Source organism: Siphateles boraxobius, unplaced genomic scaffold (assembly GCF_051911475.1).
Source record: "Siphateles boraxobius isolate OS27281-9 unplaced genomic scaffold, OSU_SipBor_1 25, whole genome shotgun sequence".
NCBI lineage: Eukaryota > Metazoa > Chordata > Actinopteri > Cypriniformes > Leuciscidae > Siphateles > Siphateles boraxobius.
Window position 1 is genome coordinate 20,162,501 of NW_027508866.1, and position 14,030 is coordinate 20,176,530.

General features: G+C 43.8%; 2 protein-coding genes across 3 annotated transcripts in view; one reads left to right on the forward strand and one right to left on the reverse strand.

The window, feature by feature from the left end:
• itga1 (integrin, alpha 1) overlaps positions 1-8,413 on the forward strand; it is a 72,549-nt gene extending 64,136 nt beyond the window's left edge. Inside the window, exons 19-30 of one of the 2 annotated variants that reach the window (XR_013207121.1) lie at positions 1,198-1,274; positions 1,686-1,812; positions 2,048-2,128; positions 2,207-2,283; positions 2,414-2,503; positions 2,683-2,791; positions 3,263-3,574; positions 3,656-3,760; positions 3,843-3,953; positions 4,059-4,154; positions 5,873-5,986; positions 6,105-8,413. Coding sequence is in view for 1 of the 2 variants with exons in the window: in XM_077243055.1 (XP_077099170.1) it covers positions 1,198-1,274; positions 1,686-1,812; positions 2,048-2,128; positions 2,207-2,283; positions 2,414-2,503; positions 2,683-2,791; positions 3,461-3,574; positions 3,656-3,760; positions 3,843-3,953; positions 4,059-4,154; positions 5,873-5,986; positions 6,105-6,167 (1,164 nt within the window). In the remaining variant the exon portion in view is untranslated. The remainder of the gene's footprint in view (positions 1-1,197; positions 1,275-1,685; positions 1,813-2,047; positions 2,129-2,206; positions 2,284-2,413; positions 2,504-2,682; positions 2,792-3,262; positions 3,575-3,655; positions 3,761-3,842; positions 3,954-4,058; positions 4,155-5,872; positions 5,987-6,104) is intronic. The other variant, XM_077243055.1, reaches the window with a different exon arrangement.
• Positions 1-14,030, reverse strand: part of LOC143750170 (chondroitin sulfate proteoglycan 4-like) — a 445,241-nt gene that overhangs the window by 273,818 nt on the left and 157,393 nt on the right. The gene's annotated exons all lie outside the window — the stretch shown is intronic.

Below are 14,030 nucleotides of genomic sequence, written 5' to 3' on the forward strand. Positions count from 1 at the left end.
TGCATACTACCGGCACATCCGGGAACTTAATCGTCGATTTCGTCACCAGCCCTTTTTAGGGGAAAATAAGCTAGACTTCCCATAGAATTCAATACAAAATAGCTTTACAAAACAACGCCCGTACACAGCCGGCAGTCGTGAATAACTTAAGAAATCACTAAGATTAAACATGTCAAGTAATTATATGTCCACCCTGCCTACCATAGAGCATGAAAGATGTATTAACAAACTTAACTTGGTCAATTTAAAAACATGTCCCTTCATTCTCCCAGCGTCAAATTGGTGTAACAACCCCACCAAGTGGGGTTATATATATTATAAGATATATAATAATGTATATTATAAGAAATAATATATATATTTAGAGATGTTTACTTTCAAAAATGAAGTAAAATCATTCACTGGCTTACCATGGTTACTCGATGAGGTATGACTACGAGTAAATGTCTGGGTAAGACACCTCTGGCCACTGGGTGGGGTTGTTACACCAATTTGACGCTGGTAGAATAAAGGGACATGTTTTTAAATTGACCAAATTAATATTTTGTGACATTTTTCTCCAATTTGGAATGGAATCTCCTAGCGGTTCACTAGTTTAACCAGTTTAAAAACCACCATACATTAGACAATATGGCAGGCAACATTTGTATAATATGCATACAGTATAGTGGGGGATTAATTAAATGCGTTGGGTTGTGATAGGCTGGAATAAGTCCTCTTTTTACTCCCAGTCCATCAGGAACTGGAGGTTACTTATATACAGTAATTCAATGTTTTATTTTCTTCTTAACTTTCTGTATCTCTCTGCACACACAGACACACTAATTCCCAAGCTGACAGCTTTGCCAGCTCACGAGTTAAGGTTATCACGAAGAAGAGCTGCTTTTCCTGGAGACATCACTAGTGTTTGGCAGTGCTACTCCCTGAAGTTCTGTTGTTCTTGTCCTCCCTTCAGAAAAAGCAATCAAGCAAGAAAACAATTCCTGACACAAATATTTGCAGGAAACTTTTGGCTTAAAGGGCTGAAAAGGGTGTAAAATGAAATCTGTCTGGAAAATTATTTAGAAATGTTTTGGCAATCATTGTTAAGCAAACTTAAAGGGATGAAGATGTTTTGAAGTGTGTTTTTACGACCATTCAAGCCTGTCATAATAAGTCTTCCTTTATTACTTTACTTTGTATTTTCTTTCGCTCTAGATCGCATTAGTAGACTGCGGGAATGATGACAAGTGTGTTGCTAATCTACACCTTAAAGCCACTGCAAACATCTCAAGGTATTAATAGTAACTTAAATGTGATCAGTCTTTGTTATTTTCCTAAAATGTCTTTTTGATTCTTCTGTCTTTAATATAATTATTGTTGTGGATTGACAATGTAGATCATTATGACAGGACTATGTCATTGTGGCTGTTTTATTCATATTGTAAATGTTTTCTGGTGTATTCCAATGTATTTTGTCAATTCCTGTCGTCTGCTGCCCCCTTCTGTTGACTTTTGAAAGAATAAATATTCCCTGTTAGGTCACAAATATTTATATAGCGCTTTTTTTCGCAAACTGTTGGGTTGTCCTGTCATTTTCGTCAACCTAGGATTTGACCACAAGGCACGAAACAGGATTACAGAAGCAAACTAGAGCGTTGGATGCAAACTGACTTTGTCTATTTCTTATTTCTGTATATTTATAGTCTTCTCATTAAAAGCAACCAAGAGAAGTTTTATGTCAACATCAACGTCCACAACAGTGGAGACAATGCTTATAATACCAGGGTTACACTGAGCCACACGGAAAATATCAACTATGTGAAAGTTGAGGTAAGTCACCTGTAATGGCATCATGTAAATAACACTTGGTTTTAGATACTGTACCAGTCAGTGCCGTTTGGAGGTAAGTCACCTGTAATGGCATCATGTAAATAACACTTGGTTTTAGATACTGTACCAGTCAGTGCCGTTTGGTCTAACAAATCAGTGAATGTTCAAGTCATTTATTAAATTTAAAATGTATTTTATTTGGGACAAAAACAGTTTCTGTTTAAATTTCTTGCAGCCTAAAGAGAAGGACTGTGAAACAAATAATACCAGAATAGTATGTGCAGTTGGATATCCTTTCCTTAAAACTGATATAAAGGTGAGATTTGCCTCTGCTATCAAATTAACATTGTTATATTTCATTCTGTTTACACTGTTTGTGTTTTCAATCCAATAGGAAAGCTTCAAAATCCAATTTGAGCCCAATCCCTCTCATATTCGTAAGGACATTGTGATTAATGTTACTGCAACAACGTAAGAATTACGATCATGACTACTCCTTTGAAAGTTTTAAATGAAATCTTCTTTTTACTGTGTTTGACTCACTTGATCAAATAGAGAATAAGGATTTTTTTTATGTATATAATTAATATTTTTACCACAGTGATAGTGAGGGGTCAGACTCAGCGCTGAAAGACTACTTTGTGAGTATTGTCATCCCTGTGAAGCATGAAGCCAACCTGCGATTCATTTCGTAAGTGCCTTATTTAAACCAACCAATCAGCTTTGCCAAAACCAAAAGAATTGAACTCAACTGAAGTTAACTCTAGATTTAACTATTTGTATGGTGTTTTTATATTAAATATCATATTTTGTACAAATGATATACAGCAGAACTACTGGTCAGAATGTCATTTCATGTTTTTATTGTAGTAACAAGTACATGAAGGAGGACCACATCATATTGAAAGAGAAGGAGACGATACCCAATTTTTTCAACCACACTAGTGTGATCGGTGACGAGGTGAAAATCAGCTACACGGTAAGACTCAAAAAGTTTGAATCACTTCCTTCACTGCGAGTTTGAGTCGCTTATAACGTGCATTTGAAAAAGCAACACGCGTCAAACATTTTTCCAAACATGAAAAGCATTTATGAACCTATTGTCTTACAAAAGACAACATTTATATAAAAATGTTGTACTTTACTCACTTCATTATGACATTTGAGCATCCTTCTGTGAGATGAGTTGGCTCCTTACACAGAATAAGACACAGATCATATTATTTCATAGGATTCTATACAGTGATAAAGGCAATGTCGATTAGCATTGAAGTATAAATATACTTTATTATCATGAAAATAGCCGAGAAGCCTTGTGAAACTCAGACAAACCATATATTGTCGTAGTCGTGTAGTCGTTGTACGTAGTCGTTGTATTAGTCATGTTTAATCAATCAAAGCATTTCAATCTTCTGTTTATTCAGCTACAGCAATAGTATGATGCCCACAGGTATTTCCTGGAACGACGTGCGTTATCTTACGTCTGCGGGGCATATTTGGAGTTTCTGCACAAGAGCGGCCTCTGGCTTTCAGATGGAGCATTTACTACTGATCACAAATCTGTCCTGCACTGACAAGCTACGCATGAAATTTAATTTCGATTAATCATGCAGCCCTATTCTGACTGATTTCTGATTGTGTTCAACAGATTGAGAGGGAACCTGAAATGCCGAGTCCTCCACTGCTGCTCACGATAATGTTCCCCTATCAAACATCTGCAAAAAACGTGCTGCTTTACCTCACAGATCTCACGCACACAGCGGTACGTGCTCAGATTCCTCAAGTGGCCCTATGTACATGACTGGCTCAGAAATATCTCAACTGCCTCATTTTGTTCTTATAGAACATCAGCTGTGATGCCAAAAAATGGATTAACCCTTTACTCATCAAGCCTGACAACCCTCATGCAGTGAATACTAAGAAAGAGTCCTTGAGCGTCTATCTTTTGGTGAGTAAGCATCGCTTTTCTTATGAATATGTGAATTGGAAATGGGTATCTGATCGCATCTCATTTTTTCTCTGTTTCCCAGAGTTGTAAAGAAGACAGAAATCCCTGTGTCTCATTTAGCTGCTCTATCCCTCCTGGAGACTTCAACCAGATCAACACCACGTTCAGAGTGTGGCGACCCACCTTCATCAAAGTACGCTCTTCCACTTGATTGTTAACTTTTACGTTCTGCAATGTATGATCTGTCAGTATGCTGTAGTAATATACTTTGCTGTCTGAAAAAAAATATCATTTATAGGGAGAATTTTCCAGCATTTATATGGGTGTCGATGCCAAGCTGGAGAACAAGAACACGGACCTGTTTGTGTTAAATGATAACGTCAGGGCCAGAGAGGTATGAAAACAAGCCAGCCCTGGATTCTGCACTAATATCAATATGAGCAGCATTTTACATTAAATTCATGACCATTAAAATTAAAAATTGCATCAGGCTCAGTCTATATTTAAAAGTGCTGTAAGGGATTTCTTTTTAAAACCACACAAGAATTGTTCCTGGTACCAGCCAATTACCTGATCTTTAAGTGTCATGTGAATAATCCATGTGGAATCACCCTAAAATTATGTTATCACAAACCCATCACAAGTCACTGTTCTGAGCTGTAGGCAGCAGTGAACTGCTCAGGTTACACAATGCCCATATCAGTTGTTCAGACATGTCCAAGTCTGAACTGTTTCAGTGTACTGGTGACTCGAGAGGGAACTTCTGTAATTTTACTGATGTTGACTCGAGAACTACTGCCATCAGATCACCGTTATATTTCCAATAGTTTTTATTTGTTATACTTTATGCTTTTTTTTTTTTAGCAAAAGACATCAAAAATACACATTTTGCCCCTGTTTATGAAACCCTTGGCACTCAGTTCTCAGCATTTTGGGCTGGACCAAGTTCTGTTCTCAGTTCAGTGTGTAAAAACCAGCATCATAGAATCATATACTCATGGTGACTGTCAGAAAGGGAGTTTGATTGAGTAACTTCTAGATCTGTGCTAACTCGAGCCTAAGACTTTTTTGGATTTCAGTACAATTTAGTGAAGTGGTTTACCAGGTCACTAAAAAGAACCGGTTTAAAAGAACAATTTGTTGGACATCACTACATTACAACCGATGGATTGAACCAAGTCCAGCCCTACATCGTTTTCTTTTTTGATAATCCATTTATCTCAGATCTACTTCACAATTTGGAAGATCTATCACTACTTTTGTTTCATCGCTACTTTTAAGGGTGTGTTCACACTTGGCATGTTGGGTACAACCAAACAAACAGACCGAGACACTTAAAAAATGAGTGTCGCTCCGCTTCCAAACGAACTCTGGTGCGGTTCGACTGAAACATGATGTCGCAAGATGCGATCCTAAAAAACGACAGAATGCTCAAGTATACCTGTTTTTTTCTCGTCATGTTGCACATCACAGTTTGGTATAGTCATCAGAACCTCGTCTTCTGGCTGTAGATTGTTTGTGTGTGTGACGGAGGGATTCTTGACGCTGTTTTGACTCTTTACAGATCTTATAAGCTCTTCACGAGTTCTTAGCTGGTCAAAATACCATAATATGTAGGCTATGCACATATAACGAGAGCATTAGCCCAGAACAGCATTGTTTTGGATGTTCTGTAAGTTCCGTCAAGAAATATGTCATGAAAAGCCAACCAATCAGGTTGTGAACATATCCCTATGCCTTTAGGTTAGATGTTAAAATGCCAATGTTAACACTAAGCGGACTGGGACTAGTTTTTTTTTCTCTTTTTTTTCGGTCCAGACCAAACTAACCAAACTACTAGTGTGAACCCACCCTTGTCTCTAAAACAAATCAGACAATAATAAAACATCTATAGTGAACAATTTATATGTATTTTGTCTGGTTGTACGGCTACTTTTAAAGGAGAAAGATTCATTTTGCCGTCAGAATTTAGTCACATCTACCATCACTACTATCAAGGGCTAACTAGCTAAGTTATCAAAATGGCTGAAATCTCTTACAGCACCTTTAAATTAGCAATTAATACTCCATGTTAGCTTTTAAAATGTAACTAGTGTCACATCTTTACTCCAGGTGAGGATTCAAGTCACCAAAGACATACGAAGCGGAATCCCACTATGGATTATTATCCTCAGTATTCTTATAGGACTTTTAATACTGGCACTTGTTATCTTCGCTTTATGGAAGGTAAGCATCACTATTTTGCTTATGTTAGCTCACCTCTGCACATCCTATGCTGCACATCTTCAGTGCAAACATGCTATGGCTCAGTGATGTTAAATGTTGACTGTTTGTTCTCCTCCAGGCTGGATTCTTCAAGAGAAAATCGGTCAAAGACATGAAGGAAGATATGAAGGACTCTGATTGAAGCCTGCGGTTCTGTAGCCTCCATCCCTCAGGTCAACTCATACTTCACCTCTAGCCAAGGTCACCGAGATCACATAGCAGGACCATCTCTAGGAACATTCAAAAATATGAAGATCAGAGTCTGGGTTCACCAAAGAGAACCCAGCACTTTGCTTGACACTTTGATTCATCTTCATGCGTTCACTGCAAAATTCAACTGCATGTGAACTCAAGTGAACCACTGAGACGCCACGAGATTGGTGGACATTTTGCCAAACCACGAGAGTCAAGCTTTGTATAGCAAAGCATCAAAGGTTCATCTATAGCCTGAACTCAACATCCCACCAGCCACGGACCCTAATCTGTAACCCCTACGGCATTCCTCATCAGCATAGCAAGGCTCAGGAACCTGTCCTGGAATCGTAAAGAGTTATCTACAGTCCTGTAATCAGAACCATACACTCTTGTTGGCAGCAGGTTTATATATGGAGGTCTATTCCAATAACTCACTTTTAGAGCTTGTTTCGATGAAGCGCTGTACAGTTTTCAGTTCAAAGCATTTGTTTTGATTATGGGCTATGAATATTGGCGCATTCCTTTTTGTTCACGAAGCAACTTTTTGGCACTGATGTTTTTCACGCTTTTTGTCCACAGGAATGAAGAGGAAAAGGCCTGTACTGTAAATGTAAAGCTTAAAGTGTATATAAAGTTATGTTTGAAATAATGGCTTTATCAAAATAATTGCATTTACTGTATTCAGTGTGATACCTGCCATGCTTTCTGAGGTAGAAAGCGTCTTGATGGCCACAGTGTTTCTCAGGTATTCCAGATGGTTTGCAGACTCAGTGAATGTCTGGAATCAAAAAATTGGACTGCCATCAACTTTTCTTTTTAAGTTTTTGCCATATGTAAATGTTAGAAAAACAATTACTTGACTAAATGTTTAGGCTAAAGTGTGTAATTTATGCACCATTAGCATCACCACACTGAACAATGACTGTTTTCAAACAGGACAGCCTCGCCTTAAACTCACACCATTGGTTGACCACAGTCAATATTGTGTATATATATATATCCCTAAGAGGTAAGAGGAAATAGTTTCCGAGAAACAGTCAGACCCACAGTGCACACCACTTGACATATGGTGCAAATTATGCAAAATGCAAAACATGAGACTGAATTACATTTAGCAAAGGGTGAAATCAAACATAATGAACATATGCAGTGCCTTAATTTGCAATGCACTGACTCTGAATGGAAAGAAGAAATTTTTCTTTGCTTTTTTACATTTGTAATAATTTTGCATTAAGCCAATGACTGTTTTTTGCATTTTTTTTTGCAATATAATTGTGTGCAACAGTTAACCAGAGTCTGCTACAAACTCAAAGTAGTATTTCTTTCCCCTTTTCATTTTTCTTTGTTAAAACCATGTGCAACATGTGAAACTTACATTGCAAGCTTTTCCTATTGTAGGCCTACGCATGTTGCCATTGTTTGGCATCAGTGAAAAGATATTTTGTTTTTAATGCTCCCGTTTTTGCCACAAACATGAAAGTGTAGAATGCTATATGTGGCAGAGATGTTGGAAATTTTGCTCGATCCTCAAGTGTGAACATTTATAACATTCAGCGGGAATGAGCAGTTTTATCAACTCTGTTTTAGAATATGAGTACTAAATTTAATTTAATTATTTTTATTTAATTTAGTTAATAGTGTTTTGATTGAACACTTGTTCATTGGTAAAGATGGTAAAGATTCGTATTCATGTGGTACTGACTGATCTCATACACTTGTCATTTCAACACACAATTTTTCTTATAATTTGGCATGAAAAGAGTTATTGCTGTGTGGTTCAAAAGGTTGTTCACAGGCTCCATTTCATATTTGCCACTGTAACTTTAACATCAACTGTCATATATTTGTATCGTCACATCTATGTTTTTTCTTGTAGCCTACATTGAATGAGATGCCAACCATGATTCTATTGTATATAATATCACAATCTACAGTATTCATGTTTCAAACACATAAAAAGTGTTTAAATATATGTTGTTTAAAACATGCAGGATACTCGAGCCTCACTCTCAGATGGAGACCATCGGTCTTGGGCACATGTGAGACACTCTGCTGTGAAGTTTCTATGTAATGCACTGGTTTGTCATATTGTACATAATTTTCTGCACGGATTTAAGAAGCCTTGCACATGCTGTCAAGAAAATTTGCGGGGGGGGGGGAATAAAAGCTTATTTTATAATTTGGACACTTCAAGAGACATATTTGTTTGTTTTTATTTATTGTTATGACGAAGACTGTTGCAGAAAATGAGGATATGCATAATTACATATGCATCTGTTGCATGTCGAAATGAATGAATTCCCAGACGTGCATAATTTGATGGGTTCGTTAATCTTGTTCACTGCTTACGGCATTTATTCACCATACACAAAACTCTGCGGGCGTTCACAGTACTCAACAAAACAACAAAACGACTCGGTTACTAACGTAACCTCGGTTCCCTGAGAGGAGGGAACAAGTATTGCGTAAGTAGCTTACGCTATGGGAAAACTCCTTTTCTCGAGAATATTGAAGTCTTTATGTAAAACGCTTTGCAGCTGCACAGCAGACAGCAATGAGCGAAGGAGCTCGGTCATTGGCTGTGCTGTGGCAACTTGCTCGAACCAATGACGGGGCGACTCTGAATGCGACCAATGAGCGCACCTCGCGCCCGCGCGCGTCAGAGCCCGCCAAGATGGGCGTGGCCAAGAGCTATATATTGGGCGCCCCGTCATGAGAGTTCTTTAGGTTAAAACGACTGAAGCGAACTAACCAAGCACAAGCACGGCAGCTTACGCAATACTCGTTCCCTCCTCTCAGGGAACCGAGGTTACGTTAGTAACCGAGTCGTTCCCTTTCGAGAGGTCTCTCCTATTGCGTAAGTAGCTTACGCTATGGGAACACCATGCAAAACGCTGTGCGTGCTGAACTTCGCCTTATGATAGGCAGAGGCAGGTGCCTGAGCTAAAAAGCAAAGTTATCATCCAACTAGCCGGCAGAGGCGAGCTTTATATGTGGGAAAAAAGTAAAGAGCGGCTAGAAGGCGCTCAGTGTGACACAAGCACATACATAATCTAGATACGAACTCATAGTTCTACTAGCATCATGCTGATAGTACATTGGAATGCAATGTCGGGACCTGTAGGTTGTAAAACCTGATAAATGTGGACGGTGAGGCCCAGCCCGCCGCCGCACAAATATCCTCGATCGGTATCCCACTCGACCACGCCCAGGAAGAAGCCACACTCCTGGTGGAGTGTGCTTTGACTCCCCAGGGGCATTGAAGTCCCTTGGCGTCATAAGCCAGAGCTATAGCCTCAACTATCCAGTGAGAGATTCTCTGCTTTGAAACGACGGAACCCTTCGTACGGCCGCCAAAGCATACAAACAGTTGTTCTGTCTGTCTGAATAGGGCAGAACGCTCTAAATACACTCTGAGAGCCCTAACGGGGCAGAGTAGGTTAGCGTCGTGTTTGTCTGCTGGAGACGATAGCGCAGTTAGGGAGATAACCTGTGCTCTGAAGGGAGTGGTGAGCACTTTAGGAATATACCCATGTTTTGGCCTAAGGACGACCTTGCAGTCATTAGGTCCGAATTCCAAGCAGGCAGCGCTTGCCGAAAGCGCGTGCAGATCGCCCACTCTCTTGACCGAGGCGAGTGCCAGCAAGAGCGCAGTTTTGAGCGAGAGGAGGTCTGGCCTCAGTGGAATCGGCCGTGGTGCAGATTGCATTTGCATCAATTCTGGAAACCATGTTTGGTTTTTTTCCAGAGTGGGGCTATCAGGAGCACTGCGTTTTTCTCCTCTCTGACCCGACTGATGACCTGTGGCAGCATCGCGATCGGGGGAAAAGCATATAAGGGGCGGCTCGGCCAGCTCTGGGCGAGCACGTCCGTGCTTTTCGTGAAGAAAAGAGAGCAGTGTGCATTCTCCTTGGAGGCGAAGAGGTCGACCTCCGCCTCGCCAAAGATTTTCCATAACCACTGAATCGTCAGCGGGTTGAGAGCCCATTCTCCTTGGAGAATCTTGTCTCTGGATAGCATGTCTGCCCCTTGGTTCAGCGCGCCTGGCACATGCGCTGCTCTCAGTGAGCGCAAGTTGTGCTGGGACCATAAGATGAGTCTCCTGGCCATTGAATGCATGGAGCTCGACCTGAGTCCACCCTGGCGATTTATGTACGACACTACCGTCATGTTGTCCGTTCAGACCAGGACGTGTTTGTTCTTTAGATGTGGAAGCAGGGCTCTGAGAGCCAAAGCGACCGCTTTCATCTCCAGACAGTTTATGTGTAGGCGCTTCCCCGGTTTGACCAAAAGCCGGAGACAGGCCTGCCCTCGTAAAGGGCCCCCCAACCTATTTTGATGGCATCTGTTGTGATCATCTTTCTCCTTGTGTTCACACCCAGACTCACGCCTGACTGGTACCAGTCGGCGGCTTTCGAATGCGTCAGGGCTTTTATACAGCCGTGGTTCGCTCTGATTAAAAGGTGGCCCGAACGCCACGCGTGAGCAGGGACGCGGCTCTTGAGCCAGCGTTGGAGAAGACGCATATGCAACAATCCTAGCTGGAGTACGGCCGATGCTGAGGCCATGAGACCCAGCATCCTCTGAAACAGCTTGACGGGGGCGCGCGCGCCCGCCCTGAATGATGTTGTAAGGCGCTGGATGGTGAGCGCGCGCTCTGATGAGAGACGAGCTGTCATTTGCATCGAGTCTAGAACTATTCCCAGGAAAGAAATCTTCTGGCTGGGAGATAGTATATTTTTTGCAAAATTGATTCTTAGACCCAGGCATTCTAGATGGCTGATAATCCAAGATCTGTGTGTTATTAACTGACTCTCTGATTGTGCTAGGACCAGCCAATCGTCGAGATAATTCAGTATTCGCACTCCCCTTCGTCTCAAGGGGGAAAGTGCTGCATGCATACATTTCGTGAATGTACGGGGAGCCAGGGACAGGCCGAACGGAAGTACTGTGTACTGGTAAGACTGTCCCTCGAAAGCGAATCTCAGAAAAGGCCTGTGATGAGGCGCTATTGGAATGTGAAAGTAAGCATCTTTCAGATCCACTGAGAGAAACCAATCTCCTGGGCGTACTTGCGCTAGGATATGTTTGGTTGTTAACATTCTGAACGAGCGAATCATTAGTGCTTTGTTCAGGTGTCTGAGATCTAGGATGGGGCGGAGACCGCCATCCTTTTTCGGGACGAGAAAATAGCGTCTGTAAAAACCTGCCCCGCTCATAGAGAGGGAAACAGTTTCCACAGCGCCCTTTTCAATTAATTTGCGCACCTCGGTGCGTAGAACATGCGAACACTCCTTTCTCACTTTCGTCTCGACCACAGTCGTAAAACGTGGTGGTCTGCGAGCGAACTGGAGCGAGTATCCGTGCTTTATTATATTCAACACCCATTTCGGCATATCTGGAATGTTTTCCCATGCCGCTGCGTGTACAGATATGGGCTGAATACAGGCTAGGGGCGGGCCGCTGTGACGTAGGGACCCGGCCAGCGAATCGCCTGAGCTCGTAGCTCTCAGAGGCGCGGGTGCGCGCTGAGCAGCTGAGTGAATGGGCCCGTGTGTGATTACAACAGCGCGCGCTATGTCTGTAAGACTCGCAGCCTGAGCTGGGGTTGTGTTTGACACTCTAGGGACAGTGTTTATAAGTGGGGGTGCATAGACAGTGGTAGGCACACGCGTCACTTTTATAATGTTTCCCGCTTTTACTGGGGATGAATTCATAACTGTGTGAACAGTGCTTGTGTGCAGTGGTGCGTACATGACCGTAGGCACGTGATCTACATTCATGGGGCGTGCAGCCTGAGCTGGGAATGAATTTGGCACTGTTTTGACAGTATCTGGGAATGCACACTTTGTGGACATGTGAACCCTTAGTGACACAGGCAGAAAAAGACTCTTTTTGTGTTTTCTGTGTGTCGCCGTAAAAACGGCGTTTGTTTGCAGGTGAGCGAGCTCTGTGACTGGCTCATTGACTTCTGTATAGACATTTCCAGTCGCCTGTACGGGGACTGGGTAATGTTTGAGATTTTGCAGAGAGAGTGGTCCGGCTTTTGCGAGACATAGAGAGAGACTCTCTTCTCATTCCTGTGGCTAGGAAGGCTTTCGTGGCTCAGGGTTCAGCACAATCTTGGGCCGAGGAGCCCGTCGCTCAGGAGGCGGCTTGCGGTTGTGGGAGCGCGAGCAGCGTCGAGCGTCAGTCTGAGGCGCGGGCTGAGAGGCGGTGGGGGCTGCTCTAGTTCGCTGCGGCTGTGGCGGCCTCTGTCTGCTCTGCGATGAGCTGGAGCGTTTAGGCAGGAAATGGCGCATAGCTTGTGAAGCGTTCTGGGTCTCAGTGAAGCGTTCGGTGAAACCTTTAACTGCCGGTCCAAACAGCCCGCTGGTGGAGAGGCGCGTCGAGAAACGGGGCCTTATCCGCGTCCTTCATCTCCGTCAGAGTCAGCCACAAATGGCGCTCGAGAACAGTCAAATTAGCCATGTCGCGGCCAATAGACTGGGCGGTGGCCTTCGTGGCTCGCAGGGCTATGTCAGTCACGCTGCGTAGGTCCTTGAAGAGTTCGGGGCCAGACTCGTCCAGGGAGCGGAGAAGCTTGGCTTGGAACACTTGAAGTACCGCCATTGAGTGAAGCGCTGACGCAGCTTGGCCGGTGGCGGCGTAGGCGCGACCAGCGAGAGCCGAAGTAGTGCGGCAGGGCTTCGAGGGGTGGGAAGCCTTGGCTTTCCATCCGGTGGTGGAGGGCGGGCAGAGATGATTGGCCATGGCCTCCTCGAGGGGCGGCGTTCCCTCGTAGCCTCTTTCCTTCGCGCCGTCCACAGAGGAGAGCGACGAAGAAAAAGAAGGCTTCAGACGCGCAGAGTGGGGGGCTTTCCATGACTTGGTGAGTTCGTCGTGAACTTCCGGTAAGAAAGGAGAAGGCCTTTGCCGAGGGGCCTGTTGGCGCCCCTGCAGAAATCACTCGTCCAGTCGGCTTCGGGTTGGTTCTTCGGCAGAAGACCAATCGAGCCCGAGGTCCTCCACGGCCTTCGAGAGGATGCGGACAATCTCTGTATCCATAGAGGAGCCCCCACACGTGTTAGTTAGCGTCGATGGGGCGGGGTCGAAAGTGGAGCCCGGCCAGTCGTCAGATGCAGCGTCGATGGACAAAGAGTCATCTACTCCCCCGTCGTCCTCGGACGCGCCGAAAGTCACAAGGCCCACCGCTCTGCTAGAGGGGTGTGGGTCCGGCTGAGTGAACTGAACCGGCGGTGGGGAAGACAAGAGCGGCGGTGAAGCACGCGGAGACTGGCTCGGCGTGATGTCACTGAGCTCAGGTTCAGGAAGCCTCTGTGAGCGGCGCTTTTTCTTAACACGCGGCTCAAACAGAGGGGTGTCGGCGATGGGCTCGCTCGCGGCGAAAGTGGCGAAGCGAGCCCGCAGTGCGGAGAGAACCAGGTCGTCACATTCCGGGTATCCGCCCTTGGTCAAAGCGGCGAAGGCTTTCAATAATCCGGAGGATTCAGCGAAGAAGGTGTTCGCTGAAGGAGATTAAATCTAAAGAACGGTTATGACGGGGCGCCCAATATATAGCTCTTGGCCACGCCCATCTTGGCGGGCTCTGACGCGTGCGGGCGCGAGGCGCGCTCATTGGTCGCGCATTCAGAGTCGCCCCGTCATTGGTTCGAGCAAGTTGACGCAGCACAGCCAATGACCGAGCTCCTTCGCTCATTGCTGTCTGCTGTGCAGCTGCAATGCGTTTTACATAAAGACATCAATATTCTCGAGAAAAGGAGTTTTCCTATAGCGTAAGCTACTTACGATATAGGAGAGACCTCTCGAA